This window comes from Theropithecus gelada, chromosome 4 (assembly GCF_003255815.1).
Source record: "Theropithecus gelada isolate Dixy chromosome 4, Tgel_1.0, whole genome shotgun sequence".
NCBI classification, from domain to species: Eukaryota; Metazoa; Chordata; class Mammalia; order Primates; family Cercopithecidae; genus Theropithecus; species Theropithecus gelada.
In genome coordinates this window covers 54,658,929-54,683,853 of record NC_037671.1, presented here as the reverse complement: position 1 = coordinate 54,683,853, position 24,925 = coordinate 54,658,929, and the positions used below count along the sequence as shown (strand labels likewise).

The following is a 24,925-nucleotide window of genomic DNA, read 5'->3' as shown; positions in this document are numbered from 1 at the left end:
TGAGCTACTATTCTGGGCACAATGCCTAGGGGGTATCCCTACTCTACAAGGAGCAGAACCTCAGCTGCTGCTGTACACTGTTGCTTAAAAACAGTTGCTGTTTAACAGCACCAGCTCTCCCTGGAATTCTTTCTTGGGAAAAGCCAGTAACTGTCCCTGGCTGAGCCCTAATTTTGAAGCACACCTGTCCTCCATCAAGTCTGTCTTCCTCGATATGAAGGCATTGCTTAGTTTGCACAGTTCCAAGATGCATGAATTTCGACTACCACCATTTAGTAAAATAATCCATTCCCCCAACAACATGGTTCAAATTTCAGTCAACACAATTATTAACTATGAGTAATTGCATAAAGTACAAACTTATCTGTCAGGACTTTAGTCCACTATCCACAATGTAATTAAACAGATGCATATCACCATCAGTGACAATTACATCACTTCTTTCAAAGTCTGTTTGCGACTGGTCACTGTATATTTGTTTTATAGTTCACGCAGACAGTAAAGTGTGTAGCTATGTTGCCTCCTCGTCTCTCAGTGATACACAAACTGTATTTTACAAAAATGGATAATCAAAAGAAAGAATTGGCCAATAAGGATGAAAGTACAGCAAAGATGCAAGAAGTGAATTCAAGTCAAATATAAATGGAGTTACAGAAGAGAAAGCTGACTATAGGAATGTCGACACAGCTGCCTTTCAAGAGACTCTAGATATGCAGCCAGTGGAAACTGGTGAAGGCAAACCTATCAACACAAATGAGAAAAGTGGTTGTAATGAAAAGAATGAAGATATCCCAGATGCCTGTAAAATGCTTCACATTAAAAGAACTCTCAGAGATACTTCATTCTCATTAAAGGAAGTCTAAGAGATATTTTATAACATTGAAAGCAAAAATCATAAAATGTTGGAAGTTGATCCATCTTAAACAGGAGTATGACAATTCACCAAGGCATAGAACAGATGTTCACTCTGTATCATAAGTTACACAATGAGAAGTAGGCAAGTGTCGCTCAAACCACTTTTGATAAAGTTTTTATAAAGCAATAAAACACTTTAATTCTTAATGTCATCAATGTTTTAAATTTCAGTGTGCTAAGTAAAAATTAGTTTTACTATTTTTTCATGTTCTTATACATTTATAACCATCAAAGTTTTTAATGTTGTGAAAAAAAATTTTTTTTTTTTTTGAGACAGAGCCTTGCTCTGTTGCCCAGGCTGGAATGCAGTGGCACAATCTTGGCTTACTGCAACCTCCGCCTCCTGGGTTCAAGTGATTCTCCTGCCTCAGCCTCCTGAGTAGCTGGGATTACAGGTGTGCACCACCATGCCTGGCTAATTTGTTTGTATTTTTAGCAGAGATGGGGTTTCACCATGTTGGTCAGGCTGGTCTCGAACTCCTGACCTCATGCTCCGCCTACCTCAGCCTTCCAAAGTGCTGGGATTACAGGCATGAGCCACCGTGCCTGGCAGTGACAAAAATTTTTAAAGGGCACAGAACAATTGTACATTTTCCCTTTGATTATTAAAATTGTTTTGCATGTTATTTTTTTACAGTCTTACGCTACCATGTAAACAAGGAACTACCTGTAATTTCTTCATTTGGCATCCAGGACACCATATTCACTTGGTTTTCTTCCGGCTTCATTGGTTTTCCTTTTCAGTTTCCTTAACTCTAAGTGTTGGTGGACCCCAGAGCTTAGTTTTTGGAGCCATTCTTTTCTTTATCTACACTAACTCCTTTAGAGACTTCATCCAGGCCAGGAACAGTGGCTCATGCCTGTAATCCTAGCACTTTGGGAGGCCAAGGAGGGAGAATCACTTGAGTCCAGGAATTCTGGGCAATAAACTGAGACCCCTGTCTCTACTAAAAATTTAAAAATTAGCTGGGCATGGTGGCATGCACCTGTAGTTCCAGCTACTTGGGAAGCTGAAGTGGGAGGATCTCAGGAATTTGAGGCTGCCGTGAGCTATTATTCCACTACCAGCACTGCATGCCAGCCTGGGTGACAGAGCGAGATCCTGTCTCAAGAGAGAGACAGAGAGAGATGTCATCCAGTCTCACAGCCTAAAATATCACTATATGCCAACAACTCCCACATTTATATCACCAGCCCAGACCTCTCACTCAAACTCCAGATTTACCTATCCAACAGACTATATGTTCTCGACTTGGCTGTCTTAAACCTAATATACAATATATCCAGAACTGAAATCACCACCCCAACCAACAAAGAAGGCAACTGTTCTACCCACAGCCCGCATCTTCCCCATCTCAGGTGATCACAATTTCTTCCTTCCAGTTGCTCAGGCCAAACATCTTGGAGTCCTCCTTAACTATTCTTTTTCCCTCACATCCCCTAGAAAATCTGTCTGAAGTCCAATTGGTGCTACCTTCAAAATATATCCCAATCAGACCACTTCTCCCCACCTCCACTGATACCACCATCCTGGGCCCAGACATCACCATCTCTTGCCTGGAATACTGCAATAGTCTCTTAACTAATCTCTCTCCTAATCTATTTTCAACACAACAGCTGGAATAGTTCTTTTAAAATATATGTCAAATCTTGCCACTCCTCTATTCAGATGCCCCTGCTCCCAAAGGCTCATTTCATTCAGAGAAAAAAGCCAGCACCTTTCCAAAGACCTAGTAAGTCCTACACAATCTAGCCCATTGTTAATTTTCTAATTCCACCTCCTACTCCTCTTCCTCTCACTCACTCCATTTCAGCTACCCTCACTGGCCTACTTCTTCCCAATGTTCGTTGAGTACTGTAAGTAAGATATGCTAGCACTTAGGGCCTTTGCATGCACCATTTCCTCTTCCTGAAAAGCACTTCCTCCAGAAATGCACCCAGCTAACTCCCCTCAAGTGGTTGTTCAGTGTCACCTCAAGGTACAACCACATACCCTGACCTACCTTCACAACCTACTGCCACTCTCCAGAAACACTTATTACTCTTAATTTGCTCCATTTTTTACAGCATTCATCACCTAATATACTGTATAATTTATTTGTGCTATTGTCTATTTCGTGCTGCTTGGAAGGTCAACTCAACGTGGGAGGCAACTTCTTGTCTACTTTGTTTACCGATAAAAGTCCAAGGGCCTGGTGATAGTCTCTGACACATAGTAGGCATTTAATAATTATAGCTGACCCTCTTACAACAAGAATTTGCATTGCACAGGCCCACTGATACCTGAATTTTCTTCTGCTTTGCCACCCTTGAGACAGCAAAACCAACCCATCCTCCTCAACCTGCTCAACATGAAGATGAGGATGAAGACCTTTAAGATGATCCACTTCCACTTAATGAATAGTAAATAATTTTCTCATTCTTATGATTTTCTTAATTTCATTTTCTCTAGCTTACTGTATTGTAAGAATACAGGATGCAATACATATGACATAGAAAATATGTGTTAATCAACTGTTTATCAGTAAGGCTTACAGTCAAGAGTAAGCTATTAGTAGTTAAGTTTTGGGGTGTCAAAGTTATACATGAATTTTCAACTGTGCAGAAAGGCTGGTACCCCTAACTCCCACACTGTTCAAGGGGCAACTGTATTTGCTAAATAAAGTTGAAAAAGTTCTAAATTACTAGTTATTACACTGACACAGGGAACCTTCTGTTTATGTCTAATAATTCCCACCTGGTGAGAGAAATCGGAAAATCTAAAATGTGATTACTCAAAGTCAGAATTACTTCCTGAATATCTTGAGTATGCCAAGCCCTAGCAATCAAACACATACCTTTCTGATTCTGAAGCAGGCGCTTCTAGCTTTCGGACATGTTTCTGAACTGATGCGAGTGCTTCTGGTGAATACTGGGCAGCATTGCTCTCCATGTATTTCAAAACATACTCGTCTGTATCAAGGATGATGAACCGGTGACCAAATACTGGAGAGAAGGTAGCAGTACACTTAGCTTGGTGATGTTCTCTCACGCAATCAGAAGTAAAATAGTATTAATCCTCCTATGATAAATTCACAGTTATGCATTTATGACAGAAACTAATGAGCTTTCTTTAAATGACATACTAATATGCAGTCATTTGCTCAGTATTTACAAAACTTACTGTCGACATCTGTAGCCAACAAATGCAATCAACTTAGAGTTTAATTGATTAGGAAGGCAATTAACACATTATACCATATATACAAGGATAGTAGCTTTATCTCAGTTGTAATATAATCTAATTGCTTCTTACAAGGGTAAAATGAATTAAATTCCAACTAAGAACTCATTCAGGCAGCCAGTAGGAAATTCTGGATTGTATTTAGACCTACCCTCAATCACAGCACCAATGAAGAAGTCACTGGGGCCATAGTAGATAGGGTTGTCCACTGCAGAGTATGGTTTAACAACTTTAGTCCTGCCAAGGTACTTGCCACCAATGATACCAGAATTGCGAACAGGAGGCTCAAAGATACTGATCATGTCAGTAGCTAGAAAGTAAGAGAAGACAAATCTCCGGTCTTTGTCTTCTGGGATGGGGGATTCCTACAAAGGTAAAGAAAAGAGGATATTATGAAGGTTCATGGTCTATGCAGATGTGCAAACTTAAATGCCTACAGGGGCCAGGTATAGGATATATATGAAGCAGTCTGGGTTCTTACAATATAAACAAACCATCTATGGGGGAACTCTGGTATCTCTGGGAAGAACATGCCTCATCTAAGGGAGGCTTCCCAAGGGAGGCCACACCAACGCAACTCAGTTGTTGCCTTGTGAGAATGTAGGCCCAATGTTGCTAGATCTTTCAGTTTTTCAAAAGATAAAAATGTGGATTACTATTTTAAACCTCTGATTTTAAAGTACTGACTCCAACTCTTTTAAAGCACCATGAAGCCCAAACACAGTATACTAGAACATATATGTGGGCTACATTCTGACCACAGGCTGCTAGCTGAGACCTGTTGGCTGATATTATGTTCAACTTCATGAACACTAAGATGATTAAGTAAGGTTTTGTTTTTTAAGCAAATGTATATACATAATGTAAAAAAAAAAAAATTTAAAAAGAGGGGATAAGAGTAATATAAAATCAAAGAATTGAAAGTGATTCTGAGAAACTACCTTGTAGACAAGACTTTTTCTAAATCAAATTGCAGAGTGATTACACAACCCCTAAGGAAGAAATTCGAGCTCCAACAAACCTTAATACAGCTCTGCTTATTCCTAAAATCCACTCATACTGTAACTGTAGCACATCTTCTCATTAAGACTATGGGATTGTTTGTATAATAGTTCTTCATCTATTAAAGAAGTCATTAGATTTTTCTCTTAGTGAAATAATTTTCTCATATCATTCCCTCATCTAATAGTTTCCAAATCATTTGGATTATACACCCATGTAATAAAAATATAAATGTTAAACAATCACAATATAGTTAATAAAAATCAAATCATATCACTCCTCTGCTCTCAAACCTTCAAAGAATTCTTGTCATACTTAGAATAAAATACAAAGTTCTAAGCAGGGGCATACCAGGGCCATTGGGGGTGACAATGGTAATGGTTTACCATGGCAGGAAAGAGTACTATAAAACTTAAAAAAAATATATTGTCTTTATTGGGAATGAGGTTTACATTTATAGAAAACCTGCATAAATATTACAGAGAATTCTCACTCCCCTCACCAAGGTTCTCCTAAGGTTAACATCCTATATAGCCATTAGTGCAATTATCTGAACCAGGAAAATAACAATAGTATGACATTAATAAATAAACTACAATCCTTATTCAAATTTCACCTGTTTCTGACAAATGGTCTTTTTGTTTCAGGATCCCATCCAGGATCCCACATTGCATTTAGTTATTATTTCTCTTGAGTCTCCTCCAATATGTGATAGATAGTTCCTCAATCTGCCCTTCTCTTTCACGACTTTGACACTTTTGAAGACTACTGATCAATTATTTTCTTGAATGTTCCTCATGCATCTCATTTTTGCATTTTTGGCAAAAGTATCCCAGAAAAGATGTCATGTCTTTAGTGTATACCAGGGAGTTTATGAAGTCAATATATCTTATTATGGATGACACTAACCTTGATCACTTGGTTAAGATTTCTGCTGGACTTCTTCCCTTAAAGTTACCGTATTTCCCTTTGCAATTACAAAACACCTTGCGGGAGATGTTTTGAGATTATGGGAATCCCGTTTCTCCTCAAAGGTTTTCCCACTAATTTTAGCAGCCATTGCTGGATTTATCTGCAACCGTGATTACAGCAGTGTGTGCATAATGATAATTTTTCTACTTCCCACTTTTCTTTTACATTTATTAACTGAAATTCTACTGTACGGAGGAGCCATCCCTTTGGGGATGAGTATCACTGATGTTGTTTAGAATTACAGGCAAATGATAAGAAGAAGAAACAGACCAACTTTTAGTTGGTTTTATTTTTAAATTCTCTGCAGCTTGTTATCTATACTTTCTTGTTACCTGGACTGCTCCCATCAGCCCATTCCTCTGGCCTTGTTTATACCACTGGTTGCAGAGCCCTGGTTGGCTGCTGACCTGTCATTTCCACCTTTTTGCCCTCCATTCACTGCACACTGTCTCGGTCTTACATGCAGCTCTTTCAGATATTCCCCTGGCTGGCTCCCTCAGCTATTCCTTTGGTTTCTGCTCTGCTATGACCTCTTCAGAGAGGCTTTCCCCATTCTGCTGATATAAATGAGCCCCTTTCCCATCATTCTCTGTCTCGCTTTATTTTTTACAGCACGTTACTACCTATCCTTCTACAATGTATTTATTTGACTAGAATGTAAGCTCCATGAGAGCAAATATTTGTCTATCTTGTTCTCCACTGTACCTTTGGTATCTAGAACCATATCTAGCCCAGAGTAGTCCTTTAATATTTATTGAATGAATTAATAATTAAACATATGTTCTATATAAATATAGTTTGTGCATTAAAAGGCACATATAAAAATATCAGAGGCTATACAATAAATGCACTCATAGTAAATAAAATAAACAGAGGCTGTAATATTTTCTTGACAAACACCACAGATAGTACTGTCTTGCATCTCTTGGAAGACATTCAGCTGCTTTAATGATAACAGTTCAGATCATGTTTCTTATGCTCTTCCAAAGCTTTGCCAAGTTTCTCAGCCAGCACTCCACTCTCAGTCCCAGAGAGTTTACCAGCCTACTTTTACTTAGGCACCAATTGCCTATCAGAACTTAGTATACATTGTTTTCTCAGAACACATCCCGTGTCTTTGTCTGACCTCCATGGGACTTAATTGTCTCTGATCATTTCTCTAGCATACTCCCTTCTTTTTGAATTTCCATATATTTTCTTTTGAAGTCCCCACCTCACTCATAAACCTTTTCCCCTTATTGTCAAGCACCCTTTCTTCCTCAAGAACTTTTGTGATGAGTCTAACGAATACATTCTCTATTTCGTCAAATAGGTCAGGGGAAAACATCTGAAAATTACCATGACCAGAATATCGCTTCTTTTTTCCTGCCCACATGAAGATATCCACTATTTCTTTACTAATAGTTCTGTTGGCTTTCTTTTAAATTTTTTTACTGTGAACAGTAACACAGAGAGAAAACTACAAAAAAACCCCAAAACAACAATAAAAATACCAAAATGTATGGCCGAAAGAATTTTAATGAAGTGAGCAACCATATAACCACCATCCAGGTTGAGAAACAGAACACTGACAGAACCTCCCAATCAATATTCTATCCTTCCCCCACCGAACAGGCCATTGCCTTGAATTGTATGGTTTTCTTTAGTTTTGCTATAAAGCAGACATCCATAAAGTTTTGTTTTGTCTGCTTTTTAATCTTCATATAAATGAAATTACATAATATGCATGCATTCTTTTGTGTCTGGATTCTTACATTCAAAATTATGTTGATGTGATTCAGCCATGTTGTTATTAGTAGCTGTAGTTCATTGATTTTCATTGAACAGAAATCAAATTATGACACAAATATGCCATAACTTATCCAGTCTCTTGTAGTAGACATTTAGGTCTATTTTTGCTATTATGAATTATGCTATTATAAACATTCTTAACTTTTGGTACACATATATTGCACCCTTAGCACAATCTAGTATATTTGATTATGCCAGTGTTTTACAAAGTGGGTATACTCTCTTAGTAAAGAGTATGAGAGTTCCTATGGTTCCATATTCTCATCAACATATTAATGATTCTGATGGGTGGGTAGAGGCAACTCACTATGATTGTAATCTGCACTTCTTTAGTTACTAACGAAGCAAAGCAACTTCTCATATGTACATATTTTTAAAGACAGAGTTTCTGTTGCCTGGGCTGGAGTGCAGTGGCAGGATCATAGCTCACTGCACCTTTGAACTCCTGGGTTCAAGTGATCCTACTGCCTTAGTGTCCCAGGTAGCTGGGACTATAGGCACATGCCACCATGCCCAATTAATTTATTTTTTTATCTTTGTAGCGGTAGGGTCTCATTATGTTACCCAGGCTGCCTTCAAGCGATCTTCCTGCCTCGACCTCCCAAAGTGCTGGGAAAACAGGTGTGAGTCACTGCACCTAGCCCTTCTTATATGTTTAGTTGCCTCTTGGATATCCTCTTTTGTGAAATGCCTGTTCAAGTTTCTTGCTCATTTTTCTAAGTGATTTCAGAATGTTCTTTACATATTCTGAATATAAGATCTTGGTTGATTTCTGTATTAAACATCTGCTCCCACTTGAAGCTTGCCTTTTTTTACACTCTTAATGCTGTTTTTTGGAAGAACAGAAAGTTTTCATCTTAATGTAGTCAAATTTATCCATTTTATTTTATTTTAATTTATTTAGAGCCTCGCTCTGTCACCCAGGCTGAAGTGAAGAGGCACAATCTCAGCTCACTGCAACCTCTGCCACCCAGACGCAAGTGATTCTCCTGCCTCAGTCTCTCAAGTAGCTAGGACTACAGGCATGTACCACCATGCCCAGCTAGTTTTTTGTATTTTTAGTAGGGACAGGGTTTCGCCATGTTGGCCATGCTGGTCTCAAATTCCTGAGCTGGGGCAATCTGCCCGCCTTGGTCTCCCAAAGTGCTGGGATTACAGGCATGAACCACTGTGCCTGGCCATTTATCCATTTTAAAAACATGACTGCTTTTTTGTATCCCACTAAATAAATCTTTCCCCACTATAATGTTAAGATTATTTATTGCTAAGAAGTTTTATTGTTTTGCTTTTCACATTTAGATTTTCAATCTACCTAGACTTGATTGCCACTTTTGGTATGAGATGGAGGTCAAATTTTCTTCTCTTTTGAATATCTAATTGTTCTGATATCATTGATTAGAAACATCTTCCTTTCCCAGCCCCTCTGCAGTGCTGTATTTATCATATGTCTTTTCCTGGGGTGTCTATTCTATTCCATTGGTTTGTCTATCCTTGCACCAAAAACATGTTGTTTTAATTACTGTAACTTTTAATATGGAGTGATATTTTGGTGAGCAAAATCCACTGATCTTGCTCTTCTCCAAGAGTATCTTGGCTATTCCTGGTGCTTTGCCTCTCCACTTAAATTACAGAATCAATTTGTCTGTAAAAATAAAAACATTTTTAGATTTTTTGACTGTAATTACTTTTAAACCATAGATCAATTTGGGGAAAATATTTTTGTAATACTGAATTTTCTAACCAATGAACATGGTATATCCCTTCATTTATTTAGGTCTTCTTAATTTTCTCTCAATAATATTTTAGCTGTTACATATCTTTTGTATATAACACCTAAAAGATACATAACACCTAAAGTGTTTTTGTATGTAACATCTAGGTGTTACATATCTTTTGTATGTAAAAGATATCACATATCTTTTGTATGATAAAGATATATCTTTTAGGTGTTACATATCTTTTGTATGTAACATGTCTTTTGTGTGTAACACCTAAAAGATATGTAACACATATCTTTTGTATGTAACATATCTTTTGTATATAGCACCTAAAATATTATACTAAGGAATTTAATTTATACCTAGGAATTTAATATTTTTGATGCTATGGTAAATGGTATTTTTTAACTTTATGTTTTCTTCGTTGCTATTTGTATATTGACTTCCCTAATGCAGAAGGCAGATTCTTTATTTTCTGTACTATACAATTGTTCATTTTGGATAATGACAATTTTATTTTTTCCTCCTCAATCAGTATGCTTGTTTATTCACTTCCTGCTTCACTGTTCAGCTAGGACTTCCAGAACAATGTTGACCAGAAGGGGTGATAGCAGTCTTGCCTTGTTCCTAATCTCAGAAAGCACCCTTTCAACATTTCATCACTAAGTAAGCTGTCTGCAGTAGACTTTTCAACATACCCTCTAACAAATTAAGGAAACTCCTTTTTATTCCTTTTTTTATTATTAAGAGTTTTGTTTTCTTTTATTTTTTACTTTTTTAAACTTTTATTTTAGGTTCAGGGGTATATGTGAGTTTTATTTTTAAATCAGATTGATTTTAGCAAATGCTTTTCAAAATCTAATTTTTCTCTTTTATTCTGTTAATGTGATGATTTTTCAAAACTGAAACAGACTTTTTTGGCTTATTTCTCATTTTTTGCTGAAAATCTCAATCTTATTCTTTAACATGGTAAACAAAGGCTTTTTAAATTTTTTAAATGGTTTATTTCATTTCATTTCATTTTTTTTTTAGATGGAGTTTTGCTCTGTCACCCAGGCTGGAGTATAGTGATGCAGTCTAGCCTCACTGAAACTTCCGCCTCCCGGGTTCAAGTGATTCTCATGTCTCAGCCTCCTGAGTACCTGGGATTACAGGCACGTGCCACCATGCCTGGCTAATTTTTGTATTTTTTTAGTAGAGATGGGGTTTCAGCATGTTGGCCAGACTGGTCTCAAACTCCTGATCTCAAGTGATCCACCCTCCTTGGACTCCCAAAGTGTTGGGATTACAGGCGTGAGCCACTGCTCCTGGCTTAAGTTTAAGTTTCATAATGCCAGTATCTGAAGTCCCTATAGGTATATTCTATAGTCTCTTATTTCTGGTCACTTTATATTATCTTGTCTTGTTTCTGAACACTGTATTATTAATATTGTTACATTGTATTTTTAAAATTCTAGAAATAAATTGAAGCCGAAAATGATGTAATCTGCAGAGAATTTGTTTGCTTCTGACAGTCACCTGGGGTTATTAGAATCCAGGATCACCTTAATCTGATCTGTAAAACTGAGACAATCAGGGACTATAATTCAAAGACAGACAACAGTCCCTTCAAAGATTAGCTACAGACAGACTGAAGTACAGAGGGTTTACCAGGAGCTTCTGCCTTTGACAGGCCCTAAATAGATTCCAATGTTTGTCCTCACAGGTGGGTCTTCTGAAATCAGCAAATGCGCCTAGCGGAAAAATGGCCCCAAATGTCAGGTTCACTTCTGTGGTTCTCATTGTTTCCCTGGTTCTTGTTCTGTGATTCTTCACATCTTGCTAGTTGTTCAGCACCTTCAAGTGGTAACACACATACACATACACATACATATACACATACGTGCGCGCGCGCATGCACACACACACACACACCCCCTCAGCAAGAGGGCTGATCCAAATTATCCGGTCTATCATGGCTAGGAATAGAAGTCCTTTGCAAACACTTTAACTTTTTGTGATATATCATGTTTGACCAGGTTGTTTGTGAGTACAGAAGGCTGCAATCAAAAGAAATTTATCCTTTCTCCTTAGTTAGCAATATCTAACACTATTCATAGCCATTTTTGTAATCAATTTTGTATTAATTTTTCCAGGTTTTTCATGTATCAAAGGTAAGCTTACAATTTTGCAGTTTACAAACCCATATGAGTTCCTTTCCCTTTTCTAATCCTAAGTATTAAACTAGTTCTTTATCAAAAGAATACTGGGTTGAAAGCCAGAAGGCTGAGTTCTAGTCCTACCCCTGTCTAAGCAGCACTGGATCTGGGACAAGATAACTAGACTTTCTGTTTCTTAAGTTTTGAAACATAAAATGGGTAAAATATTGTATTGCCTTACTCATGGATAATGTGTGCAGAAATAAATTATTTTGCCTACTGAACGGGCAGTTAATGAGTACCTACAAAGTCTAGAAAGACATGATTCCTGCCCTTAAGGAGTTACAGTTACCATATCATAATTCGACAAGGCGCTTGAATTTTAACAGTAACTGAAAGAATCTAGTACTACAAAACCTTTGTTGGTCAGAATTCTTATGGAGAGTGCTCTAGTTGGCCTACATTTTGCTGTTTTGTTGTTTTCTTTAAAAATTTTGTTTTTAGCCAGGACTCCCTTTTTATTTAAAGCTTTGTACAATCATTTTCTAAAATCTATTATTCAGTTGTCTTTACCTTAGTTTTTATCTTTTCAAATACATGTATGTAGTTTGAAAAGTCACCTGACACCTCCTACCCCCAGCTCCTAATTCCCATTCCCAGATATAACTTATTTCAACTTCTGCTATTTATGTCCATATTTCTAATAAAATGGTTAGGTTCCTAGTCTACATTTTTTTTCCATTTTAAAGACCTTATACTTTGAATTTCTATCAACAATTTATCTCACACAATTCAGCTAATTAATGAGATATGCAGAACTTGAGTGTATGTCTATTTCCAACTGCATGCTCTTAACTATTAGTCACATAACCTCTCAAGATATCAGGCAAGATATCACAGGTAAATGCAGAACTTACTAAGACATGGTCCCTAACCTCAAGGAAATCACAGTATACTAAAAAGCCGCACAGATACACACATGGTTTGAATATTAAGCAATTTCATAGTTACTTAATAAAAGAGGCAAAAGGTCTGTCAACATTTGAGGTGTTAAGAGTGAGAGATTAATGATCTAAGAAAGATTATTGGGAGAGATAGGACTTGATCTAGGTCTTAGCTCAGGGGCACCATACTTAATACTGTCCAACCTCCCTGAAGGCTGGGTACTAGATACAATGGTTGGTTGAGTCAACACATAACTCTGACAGCTGTTAATCTATAGCTTACAGACAAAATAAACAATCATACACAGTACTGAGATAGAAGATAATCTTTAGTATATAAAAATTAGCCTCACCAGTGCAGCCAAATAACGAAGCACCTTGTTATCATTCACCAGCATTTTAATAACATCTTTTTTTGGAGCTTTTGGAATGAGAGCAAAGCAATTCTGAGCAGAATCTTCCACTAGCCCAAAACCATTATAAGGAGGTAACTCCTGGAGATATATAGGAAGCAAGACGTAAGGCAAATGCTACTTGTGTTAAAATCACATTAAAGGTAACTATAAGTTTAATGAAAAAAACTCTAGAAAATACTTATTCAAATATATTTTCTATATAAACAAATACAGTCAGAAAAAACAACTTATCCCCTTCCTCTTTGTGGATTTTGCATCATGTTCAGTGATCACAGAAGTAAGTGATGATGCTCTAAAGTAACTCTCAGGGCTAGAGAGAAACTATTGCTGATGTAAACTGACCCCTTACTACAAAAGCAGGACCTAGTCCCACCCCAGTCCCAATGCAAATGACCCTGTAGTCATCCTAGCATGGTTCTGTCTATGACTTCTTTGCTCTAGGATGTGGACCTCACCCTAGCAGACCTGGAAACTGTTTCCTCAGTTCACCCAAAGTAAGAGAGAGAGAGAGGGATGGGGGGAAGGGAGGAAGTGAGGGAGGGAGGGAGGGGGAGAGGGTGAGAGAGAGAGAGAGTGAGTGAGTGTATGTGTGATAGGGGAACGGTGGTAAGAACTTGATTCAAGCTACTTTTTCTCCTACTTACATCCATATTTCTAATCTTTTTATTTCTTAATTTCTGCCTCGCAGAACAGGATGACAGCTATAGTTTTCTGAGAACTCAGATCCCTTTTCCACACAGGACCCCCTTTCTTCATGAAAAAGTTCAATTTAGGAAATTATTTTTCAGATACAAAGGTTATTTAATGAGTTTGCGTGAAGATATAGGTTGAGCTTGTATGTTTCATTTAGGCTCCATGAAGAGCCTGAAGCATCACTGTAGGATACTAAGATTTATTTCCCTAAGAACTTTAGGTCAAAGACTAAGTCTTCCTCCTCCTCATCTAATGATAGGCAAACATCAGCAGGGTTATTTATTCCTGACTCCTCTTTGCTATGCTTTCTCAAGAAATTCAGCTTGTAGCACACATTTTCTCTTGTATATACCTCCACAAAATCTTTTTATATATTATTTTCAGGCACTTTAATAAGTAAGTCCATATAATCCCTAGTACCATCCATAACAGAGTATTTCTTCAACAACAAAGGACTATTAAATTTGTCCACGGCGTACTACTTGGAACACTGACCCCAAAATCACTTGTTGGGACTGTAGTTAATGTGGTAGTCATGGCTAGAATATGACTAGTAGATTTAGCAGATGGAAAATGACCTAATTTGCTTCAATTGCAAAACCACTACTCAGTGAATTTACAGGTTACTATGGGCAGAGGAACCCTGAGCTGATGGCCTACGTGCTAAGCAGTTGAGTTTTCTCTGGAGGCTAGGCACAAACTGCAAAGTGGTGGTATCTGAACTTGCTTTGCACTTATACCAACAACACACAATGAGAGCATCCTGGCTGCGGGTGCCAGTAGGGAGGTCACTGAGGGTTGAGGATTTTGCAATAAGAAGGTAGCTATAAAGCCTCTGGGCCTTCTTCTCAAATTCCTATTGTATTTTAACAGACTACCTGTTTTTCCTGAATATACCTCACTTTCCCTGCCTGGAATAAAGACCTTCCCTAAATATCAGTCCATATGCATGCTATCCTGGCATCTTGCTTCTCATACTTCAAGCTACTGCTTGGGTGGGTCCTGTTGTAAACTAGATGAACACTCATCTGACTATGGATATTATCACTCCTAGATACTCCCGCTCATATGATCCACTTACCACAGTTTCTGTCTGGACATCTTCAACTGAGCTAGTAGTATACATAGAACCCAAGAGTACCACAACCTTCAGATACTGCTTTCAGGGGCCGTCTCCACAGCAGATTAGCTTTCCTAATTCTGGTTTCTTTCTTTTCCCTACCAGTATGCCTCCAGATGGAGCCAGCCTGAGAGAAAACACATCTGGCTATTGCATTTATGTTTACTAATTCCTGATCTAGCAGAGAAGCTTGACTTACAAGTGCCATGCCTCTTGAATTGAATATATCCATTTCATACCTACTTCTATCCCTCCACTGGCTTGGCTCTAGCTTTATCCCTCTAGACTCTGCTACAAATTCCTATGCCTGGTTTCCATTTATGTTATTTAGGGTTAAAACGACTGAGGTGTAATGACTAAAAAGTGTTTGCTGATTAGTAATTGGCATTCTATTTATCTCCAACAAATTTCATGGACACATGGAATTTGTTTACTATAGAGCTATTTATTATAGAGAAAGTACAGGAAAGAAACTGACCAAATACTGTAATTAATGTGCCAAATGTATAGATGTTTTATTATATAAAATTAGTTTTATTATACATAGGGGCTGGGATAGAGCAAAATAACCAACTAAAATCTACAGTAGATCTTCAGTTCCCTCTGCTCTTTATACAGGGCTTCCCTCTCTTTTCTTTACTTCAAGATAGGTTAGGAGAAAAAAAAAGATAGTAATAAAGGTGGGGAACAGAGGTATTCTAAGACTCAAAAGCTTTCATTGGCTCAAAAATAGATCAGGCCAGTGCAGTGACGCATGCCTGTAATCCTGGCACTTTGGGAGGCCAAGGCGGGTGGATCACCTGAAGTAGGGAGTTCCAGACCAGCCTGGCCAACATGGTGAAACCCCGTCTCTACTAAAAATACAACAATTAGCTGGGTGTGGTAGCACGACCTATAGTCCCAGCTACTGGGGAGGCTAAGGCATGAGAATAGCTTGAACCTGGGAGGTGGAGGTTGCAGTGAACCAAGATTGCACCACTCACTCCTGCCTGGGAGATAAAGCAAGACCCAATCTTTAAAAAAAAAAAAAAAAAAAAAAAAAAAGGTCGAAGTCCTTTCACTAAGCAAAGGGCATCACTATGTTGCAATCTCTCACTACTCTACCTCCTGGTTAGACAACTAAACTGAAGAGGTAAAATAGTTCCCTTGATCAAAATCTGATCCCATGCTATTTTCCCCTGTATACTGCATCAACTGCTGCCAAAAAACTTGGGGGCAGAGGGTTTATCATAATTATTTTTCTTTTCACAATCCATATACACAAGGAGAGGGTTTATCATCATTCTTAATCAATTAACACATCATTGATAAAGAAATCTACCAGAGAAAAAACTGACAGCAAGAGGTATTATCACCCACACTTCCTTCCAGAAACTGTATTGCCTCTGGGAACTCACAGCATACCAAAATCCAAATCCTTCTTTGTAATCGTTTCTATAAAACATTGTTTCTAAAAGTTTTGCCTAAGACACCACTTCTTTTTTGCAGAACACCTTCATAGCCAATTTTCTTCAGTCCAGTTCAAGAAACATATACCTCCTATTTTTTAGGCACTGTATTAGGTACTAGGAGAGAAAGATGAGTAGGACATAGTCTCCGACCTCAAGGGAGTTACAGTCTAGTACAAAAGATTCACTAGCAGATAATTTAATATAATAGAGAAGTGCTAGTGGAAGGAGGCAGAGAATACCCCAGGAATAGAGACGAAAGGCTTTTAGCCCTACCTGGAGCTTTAGAAAAGACTTCTTGGAGAGGAAGCCTACACTGGGTATTGGAGGATAAAAAAGAGCTGCATGTAAGAACAACAGAAAAGTGGTTCAAGGAGGAAGAGCATAAGCAAAAGTTCCTGGGAGTAAAACAAGATGCTGTACTGGCAGAACCACAGAACTCAGTACGACTGGAGGCCAAGTGCAAGCAAGAGGAGCAGCTGTTGGAGGGGAAGGCAGGGCCCTGGCTGGAAGCACTCAATCATTTCATCATTTTATTCATGCCTTTCTTTTGAGGAGAAGGGGCCCAGTGATATTTTACACACACAGTAGTCTTTTAATTTATGAATGGGTGTATTTTAATTATCTTTTAATTGTATGAATAGATGTATTTTCATACATCCATTTCATGAATGGATATCATTTATTTTGTCAATCTCCTCACACTTTTTTTAATAAATAATGCTACAATACACATTCTTCCACATGTTTTTAGAGTTCCCAAAGTATATTTCTAGGTAAAAGATATGAGATACATCTATATCTATATATCATAATATAAACCATATTATGTATGTGTCCTATCATCATATATATCCAATATCACATATATTATAAACCATAATGATTTATAATATATATATCGAAACAGATATAGCTATGTATTTTTTGAGACAGACTCTCACTCATTCTGTTGCCCAGGCTGGAGTGCAATGACATGATCTCAGCTCACTGCAACCTCCATCTCCCAGGTTCAAGCAATCCTCATGCCTTAGCCTCCCCAGTAGCTGAGATTACAGGTGCGTACCACCACACCTGGCTAATTTTTGTATTTTTAGTAGAGACAAGGTTTCACCACGTTAGCTAGGCTGGTCTCTAACTCCTGACTTCAAGTAATCCGCCTGCCCTGGCCTCCCAAAGTGCTGGATTACACTCGTGAGCCACTGTGCCCGGCCAGAAAATATATATGTTATTTATTTATAAAAATAAAATAGACAACAAATTGCCCTTCAGAAAGTTTACTCTAATTGGCTTTCCCACAAACAGTATATGAAAATTCCCATTTCTTCATATAGGGCAAACACTGAATATCGTGAATCTTTTAAAATTGAACAGATCCAAAAACATCATTATTTTCATTCTATTTCATTGATTATCAGTTACATTAAGGATCTTTTCATAATTTTTTTGCCATTTGTATTTCTTCTTTTGTGAACTACTGTATTACATATACTTTGTCCATTATTTATCGAATATTTGCATAGAAGTCTTTTTTCTTTTTCTTAAATTTCTACCTCAAAAAATTAGTTTTCTCACCACCCTAAGAAGTACTATCTGATTACCTGTTTTACTGGAGGTGGTTCCTGCTTGTTCACATCAATACGTGGTAAATCAGTGATTCCAAACTTCTCTTTGTAATACCGTCGAGTAAATGGATCACAATCATAAATGAAGAAAGTTCTTCCAAGGACAGTGAGTGACTTCCCAACAATGAAGTCTTTAGCAGTATACCATTCCAACACTTCTTGGTCAGAGATTTCCAGCACACACTGAGGGAAGTTCTCTAATATAAGATGGTGTTAGAGAGAAAAGAAGAAGGAATGAGTGGGTCAAGAAAGACTTGAGAACCTGAGGGAGTGCAGTCTTTTGCTCTGGTCAAGAGTCAGGGTCTCCCCTACATTCCCACTAGAACACATGGCTGTGTATTTCCATCTGTTGATAGGACACATACATAATAAAGTTTTTGTAAAGTCTCTCTCCCATATTCAGCTCAAACTATCACTACAAATCACTAATTTTAGCAAATTAATGCTTAGAAGAAATCACTACAGGAGGAAAGAACAAATGTCCTTCTATAAGGATAAAGTCTTAAGTCTAGGAAAGATCGAAGTCATTTAGCTCAACTTCCCACCCGTTTATCCATTCATCCAACAATTACTAGTGACCATCATGTACTAGGTGCACTGCTAAATACTGGGATTACAATAATTAACACTGTAGATACAATTCCTGACTTCATGGAGAAAATATTCTGTTTAGGGAGACAGATACTAAAAAATTATATAAATAATGGTTTCATTTCAGTTGTAATCACTGCTATTAGGACACTGTAAGCTAGTCCTGGAGATAGGAGGCAGGGACAGTCAATGAGATGATGACAATAATCCATTCATGTGGGAATAAATAATTTCCAAATGTAGAATCAATCTTGCATTTGTGAAATAATTCCAGTCTTGTCTTACTGTTTCATGAGAACTAAGAATTAACTTGTTTAATATTGATTCCCTGGGCCGAGCGCGGTGGCTCACGCCTGTAATCCCAGCACTTTGGGAGGCCAAGGTGGGTGGATCACGAGGTCAAGAGATTGAGAGCATCCTGGCCAACATGGTGAAACCCCGTCTCTACCAAAGATATAAAAAATTAGCCGGGCATGGTGGCGGGCACCTGTAGTCCCAGCTACTTGGGAGGCTGAGGCAGGAGAATCGCTTGAACCCGGGAGGCGGAGGTTGCAGTGAGCCAAGATTGTCCTCCAGTCTGGCGACAGAGTGACACTCCGTCTCCAAAAAAAAAAAAAAAAAAAAAAAAAGATTGATTACCTGCAGCTTGGCATCCAAGGAAATCTTAAGAGTCAATCAGTTCTAGTAGAGTGCCACGTCCTATAGTTGTAACCACAAAGCTTTGGCACAGAACCCTGATCACAATGGGGATGAAAAGTACGCTGATGTTCTCCTAACTGGTAATTACTAAGATTGAAAAACAGGAATAAGGCTAACTTTCTGCTATAACAGGCATAAAATTTGAACTCCAGCCCTTGATCATGGCAAAGGAGGGCCTGCTATTTCCCTAATAATGCATCTTATTAATAAAAGCTCTACAGTCCAAGGGATCCTTCTCCCTATGTCTGCTCCCAACCCTACTACCTCCCTTTGAGCTTCCCCAGGAAGTGATGGGCAATGGGTGACACAGCTTCTGACTATATGAACTTCCCTTAGTATACAATATTCCAGCAGATCTGGTATATGTGTGTGTGCTGTCCAGTCATCTGCCTTTGTTTGCTCAACAAATTATTTTTTCATATAATGCTGGATCTGGTTTACTGATATCTTGTTTAGGATTTTTGCATATATCTTCTTAAGTGAGAATGACTATAGTTTTTCTTTCTCATGGTGACTTTGGTTTCACTGGCCTTTTTAAATGAAAGAATTAAGAAGTTCTCCTTCTCTCTAAAAGCGTTTGTGTTAAACTTAGAATTATCTGTTCTTTAAATATTTGTCAAAAATCTTCTGTAAAATTATCTGGATCTGCTGGCTTTTTTTGTGGGAAATGTGTAAACTAAATCTATTTCTTTAATGTTGAAGATATTTGGTTTTCTATTTCTTCATAAACAAGTTATACTTTTTAAAACTGCTCATTTTGGCTGGGCGCGGTGGCTCATGCCTGTAATCCCAGCACTTTGGGAGGCTGAGGTGGGCGGATCACGAGGTTAAGAGATCAAAACCATCCTGGATAACACAGTGAAACACCGTCTCTACTAAAAATACAAAAGAAAAAAATAAATTAGCTGGGTGTGGTGGCGGGCGCCTGTAGTTCCAGCTACTCGGGAGGCTGAGGCAGGAGAATGGCATGAACCCAGGAGGCGGAGCTTGCAGTAAGCCGAGATCACGCCACTGCACTCCAGCCTGTCCGACAGATCGAGCCTCTGTCTCAAAAACAAAAACAAACAAAAAACTGCTCATTTTACCTAGGTTTTAAAATTTACTGGCATAAAGTTGTATTATTCTTTTATTTTATGTTTAATAGCTATGGCATTTTAAAGAATGCTTTTTTTTTTTTTTTTTTTTTTTTTGAGACAGAGTCTTGCTCTGTTGCCCAGCCTGGAGTGCAGTGGCGCAATCTTGGCTCACTGTAACCTCTGCCTTCCAGGTTCAAACGATTCTCCTGCCTCAGCCTCCCAAGTAGCTAGGACTACAGGTGCGCGCCACCATGCTGGGCTAATTTTTGCATTTTTAGTAGAAATGGAGTTTCACCATATTAGCCAGGCTGGTCTCAACTCCTGACCTCAAGTGATCCGCCTGCCTTGGCCTCCCAAAGTGCTGGGATTACAGGTGTGAGCCACTGTGCCTGGCCTCTTCTTTTATTTTTAATATTGTGTATATGTGTCTTCTTTTGTTTATTCCTTCATAAATCTTGTCTATAGTTTGTCATTTTATTAGTCCTTTCAAGGAAACGCCTTTGACTTGACAAATCTTCTCTGTTACCTTTGTTTTCAATTTCATTATTTTCAGACTCTTATTTTATGATATCCTTCCTTTTAATTTCTTAATATTTTAATTTTTAAATTCTTTAGATTTCTAACTTTTTAAGAAATATGCCTAACTTATTGCCATCTTTCTTCCTTCTTAGTAAGCATTTAAAGCTATATATTTTCCTCCAAGTACCTCTTTTTTTAGAGTTTTAAGAGTCTTTGCTACCATTCAGTTCTAGGTATTTTCTGACAATATTTTTTTTAACTCATGGGTTATTTGAAAATATGCTTTTCAATTTCCAAATACATGGTTTTTTTCACGTTATATTTCCAAAACTGACTTCTAACTTAGTTTTGTTGAAATCAGAAAGTATGGTATACAATAGCTAGCCTTAAAAATTCTTAAGACTGATTTTTACAGATATTTGTGTTTGAAAAGAATGATAATCTTCTAGGTGTTGGGTAAGTATATACATATTTATTAAATGAATAATAATTATGTTATTCAAGTCTTATATATGTTTATTGGTTTGTCTTTTTGATCTAATAACTATTGAAAGAAATGTTTTAATGGCTCAAACTATTGTGGTGTATTTTTCCAGTCTCATTGAATAATGGTGCTATGAATTTTTCCTATATTTTGAATCCATGTTATTAACTGCATTTAAGTTTAGAATCATTATATTTTCCTAGTAAATAAAATATTCTTGCAATAGGTAATGATCCTCTTCATGTCAATCAAAGCTTTTTGCCCAAATGTCTATTTGTATTATACTAATATAGCTTCATCAGTTTTTATACTTCATCAGTTTCTTTTGATACTTATTTGTCTATCTTTTTAAAGATACGTGCCTATACCTTAAGTATGTTTTTAAAAACGCTTTTATATATTGTTGGTGGGAGTGTAAATGAGTTCAACCACCATGGAAAGCAGTGTGGTGATTCCTCAAAGACCTAAAAACAGAACTACCCATTCGACCCAGCAATCGCATTACTGGGTATATCCCCAAAGGAAGATAAATCATTCTATCATAAAGAAATGCAAGTGTATGTTCACTGCAGCACTATTCACATAGCAAAGACATAGAATCAACCTAAATGCCCATCAGTGACAGATTGGATAAAGACAATGTGGTATATATACACCATGGAATGCTATGCAGCCATAAAAAAGAATGAGATCATGTCCTGTGCAGGAACATGGATGCAGCTGAAGGCCATTATCTTTAGCAAACTAATGCAGGAACAGAAAATCAAGTACCACATGTTCTCACTCATAAGTAAAAGCTAAATGATGAGAACACATGGACACAAGGGAGGGAACAATATACACTGGGGTCTATTGGAGGGTGAAGGGTGGGAGGAGGGAGAAGATCAGGAAAAATAATTGATGGGTACTAGGCTTAACACCTGGGAGACAAAATAATCTGTACAACAAACCCCCACGACACAAGCTCACCTATAAAACAAACCTGCACATGTACCCCTGAACTTCAAATAAAAGTTAAAAAAACAACATTTTTCAAAACTTGTTATATATTTAATCCTATCACCCTTTCCTATGCTATTACTGTAATACATTTTGGTTCTAGTTTGATATATTTAACTCTCACAAATTCAATATTGTTCTTTTAATTTGTATAGTTAATAATTATTTAGATTTATCCACATTTTGCTATTTTCTTTATTCATGACTTCTTGTATCTTAGACCTTACTTCTGCAATCATTTTCTTTCCATTTGAAGTATACTCTAGAATTTTCCCAGTAAGGGTCTGTTGTTAGTAACATCTGTTTGCCTGGAAATGTATTTCACCTTCTTCCTGAAAGACAGTTTCTCTAGGCATTAAATTCCATTTTTTCTCAGCATTCTGAAGATATTATTTCACTGTCTTTTGGTAATCACTGTTGCTATGGAAGTCAGTTGTCATTCTAACTGCCATCCTGTATGGGTTCCCTTTTTCTTTGGAGCTGCTTTCATGATCTTTTTGAATCTAGTGTTCTTACATTTGACTATGACATATCTAGATATGAATTTATATTTTTACTACTTTACTGAGGTGTAATTGACTACAATAAGCTGCACATTTTTAGAGTATACATTTTTGATGTTGCTTGACATATGTATTTACCCATGAAACCATCATTACAATCAAAATAATAAACATACCTATCACATCCAAAAATCTCCTCATGCCCTTTTATAATCTAACTCTCCTCACCATCCTCATGCAATCATTGATCTATTTTGCTTATTTATATTGTGTTTTCAATACTTTTACAACAATGGAATTATAAGGCATGTATTTTTGTCTGAATTCTTTCTCTTCGCATAGTTACTTTGAGATTCATTCATGTTGTTTCATACATCAATAATTGTTTTCAGTAGTATTTCAAAGTACTGATATACAATAATTGTTTATTCACTAACTGTTGATAGACATTTGCATTCTTTCCAACTTTTGGCTATTACAAAAAAAGCTGTCATAAACATTCACATAAGTTTCTGTGTGGACGTATGTTTTCCTTTCTCTTGGCAAATACCCAAGAAAAGAATGGCTGGTTTGTGTGGTAGATATATGTGCAATTTGAAAAAACAAACTATTTTTCAAAGTGGTTATTTCAGTTTATCTTCCACTAGCAGTGTATGAAATTTTCAGCTGCTTTACATCGTAGTCAATACTTGGTATGGTCAGTCTTTTTAATTTTGGACATTCTAGTAGGTATACAGTAGTATCTTACATGGTTTTAATTTTCATTTCTCTAATAAGTAACTATGCTAAATGTCTTTTTGTGTGCTAACTTGTCATACCTGCATGCTTTTGGTGAGGTATCTATTCTAATCCTTTACCTATTTTTTTATTTGGGTTGTTTTACTAAGTTTTAAGAGCCACTTTATATATCCTATGACAAGTACCTTGTAAAATATGTTTTACAAATATTTTTCCCAATCTTTAGCTTCTCCTTTCACTTTCCTAACAGTGTCTTTTGGAAAGCAAAACTTTTGTTATTTATTTATTTATTTTTAAATTTTAGACTCAGGGGGTACATGTGCAGGTTGGTTACACAGGTATATTGTATGATGCTGAAGTTTGAGCTTCTATTGATCTTGTCACCCAAATAGTGAACAGAGTACCTGATAGGTAGTTCTTCAACCCTTGCCCCTCTCCCTTACTTCTTCCTTTTGGAGTCTCCCGTGTCTATTACTCCTATCTTTGTGTCCATGTGTACCCAATGTTCTGTTTCTGTGTTAATTCACTTAGTATAATGGCCTCTACCTGCATCTACATTGCTGCAAAGAACATGATTTTATTTTTTATGGCCATGTAGTATTCCATGGTGTATATGTACCATTAACACATTTTCTTTATCCAATCCACCAGTGATGGGCACCTGCGTTGATTCCATGTCTTTGCTATTGTGAATAGTGCTTGCAATAAACATGAGTGCAAATATCTTTTTTTTTTTTTTTTTTTTTTTGAGACGGAGTCTCGCTCTGTTGCCCAGGCTGGAGTGCAGTGGCTGGATCTCAGCTCACTGCAAGCTCCACCTCCCAGGTTTACGCCATTCTCCTGCCTCAGCCTCCCGAGTAGCTGGGACTACAGGTGCCCGCTACCTCGCCCGGCTAGTTTTTTGTATTTTTTTTTAGTAGAGACGGGGTTTCACCATGTTAGCCAGGATGGTCTCGATCTCCTGACCTCATGATCCGCCCGTCTCGGCCTCTCAACGTGCTGGGATTACAGGCTTGAGCCACCACGCCCGGCCATAGTGCAAATATCTTTTGGATAGAACAATTTATTTTCTTTTGGGTATATACCTAATAATGGGATTGGTGTAGTTCTATTTTTGGAGAAATCTCCAAACTGCTTTCCTCAGGGGCGGAACTAGTTTACATTCCCGTCAACAGTGTATAAGCATTCCCTTTTCTCTGCAACCCTGCCAACATCTGTTATTTTTTGACTTATTAATAATAGCCATTCTGACTGGTATGATTGCATCCCATGATGATTAATGATGTTGGGCATTTTAAAAATGTTTGCTGT

The 24,925-nt window shown here is 37.4% G+C and overlaps 1 protein-coding gene across 3 annotated transcripts in view; it reads right to left on the bottom strand.

Moving 5' to 3' along the window:
- EFHC1 (EF-hand domain containing 1) overlaps window positions 1-24,925 on the bottom strand; it is a 104,513-nt gene that overhangs the window by 40,729 nt on the left and 38,859 nt on the right. For all 3 annotated transcript variants that reach the window (XM_025381620.1, XM_025381621.1, XM_025381622.1), the window contains 4 exons: window positions 17,982-18,202; window positions 13,057-13,197; window positions 4,290-4,503; window positions 3,753-3,900 (listed from right to left, as the gene is read on the bottom strand). In XM_025381620.1, coding sequence (XP_025237405.1) covers window positions 3,753-3,900; window positions 4,290-4,503; window positions 13,057-13,197; window positions 17,982-18,202 — 724 coding nt within the window. The remainder of the gene's footprint in view (window positions 1-3,752; window positions 3,901-4,289; window positions 4,504-13,056; window positions 13,198-17,981; window positions 18,203-24,925) is intronic.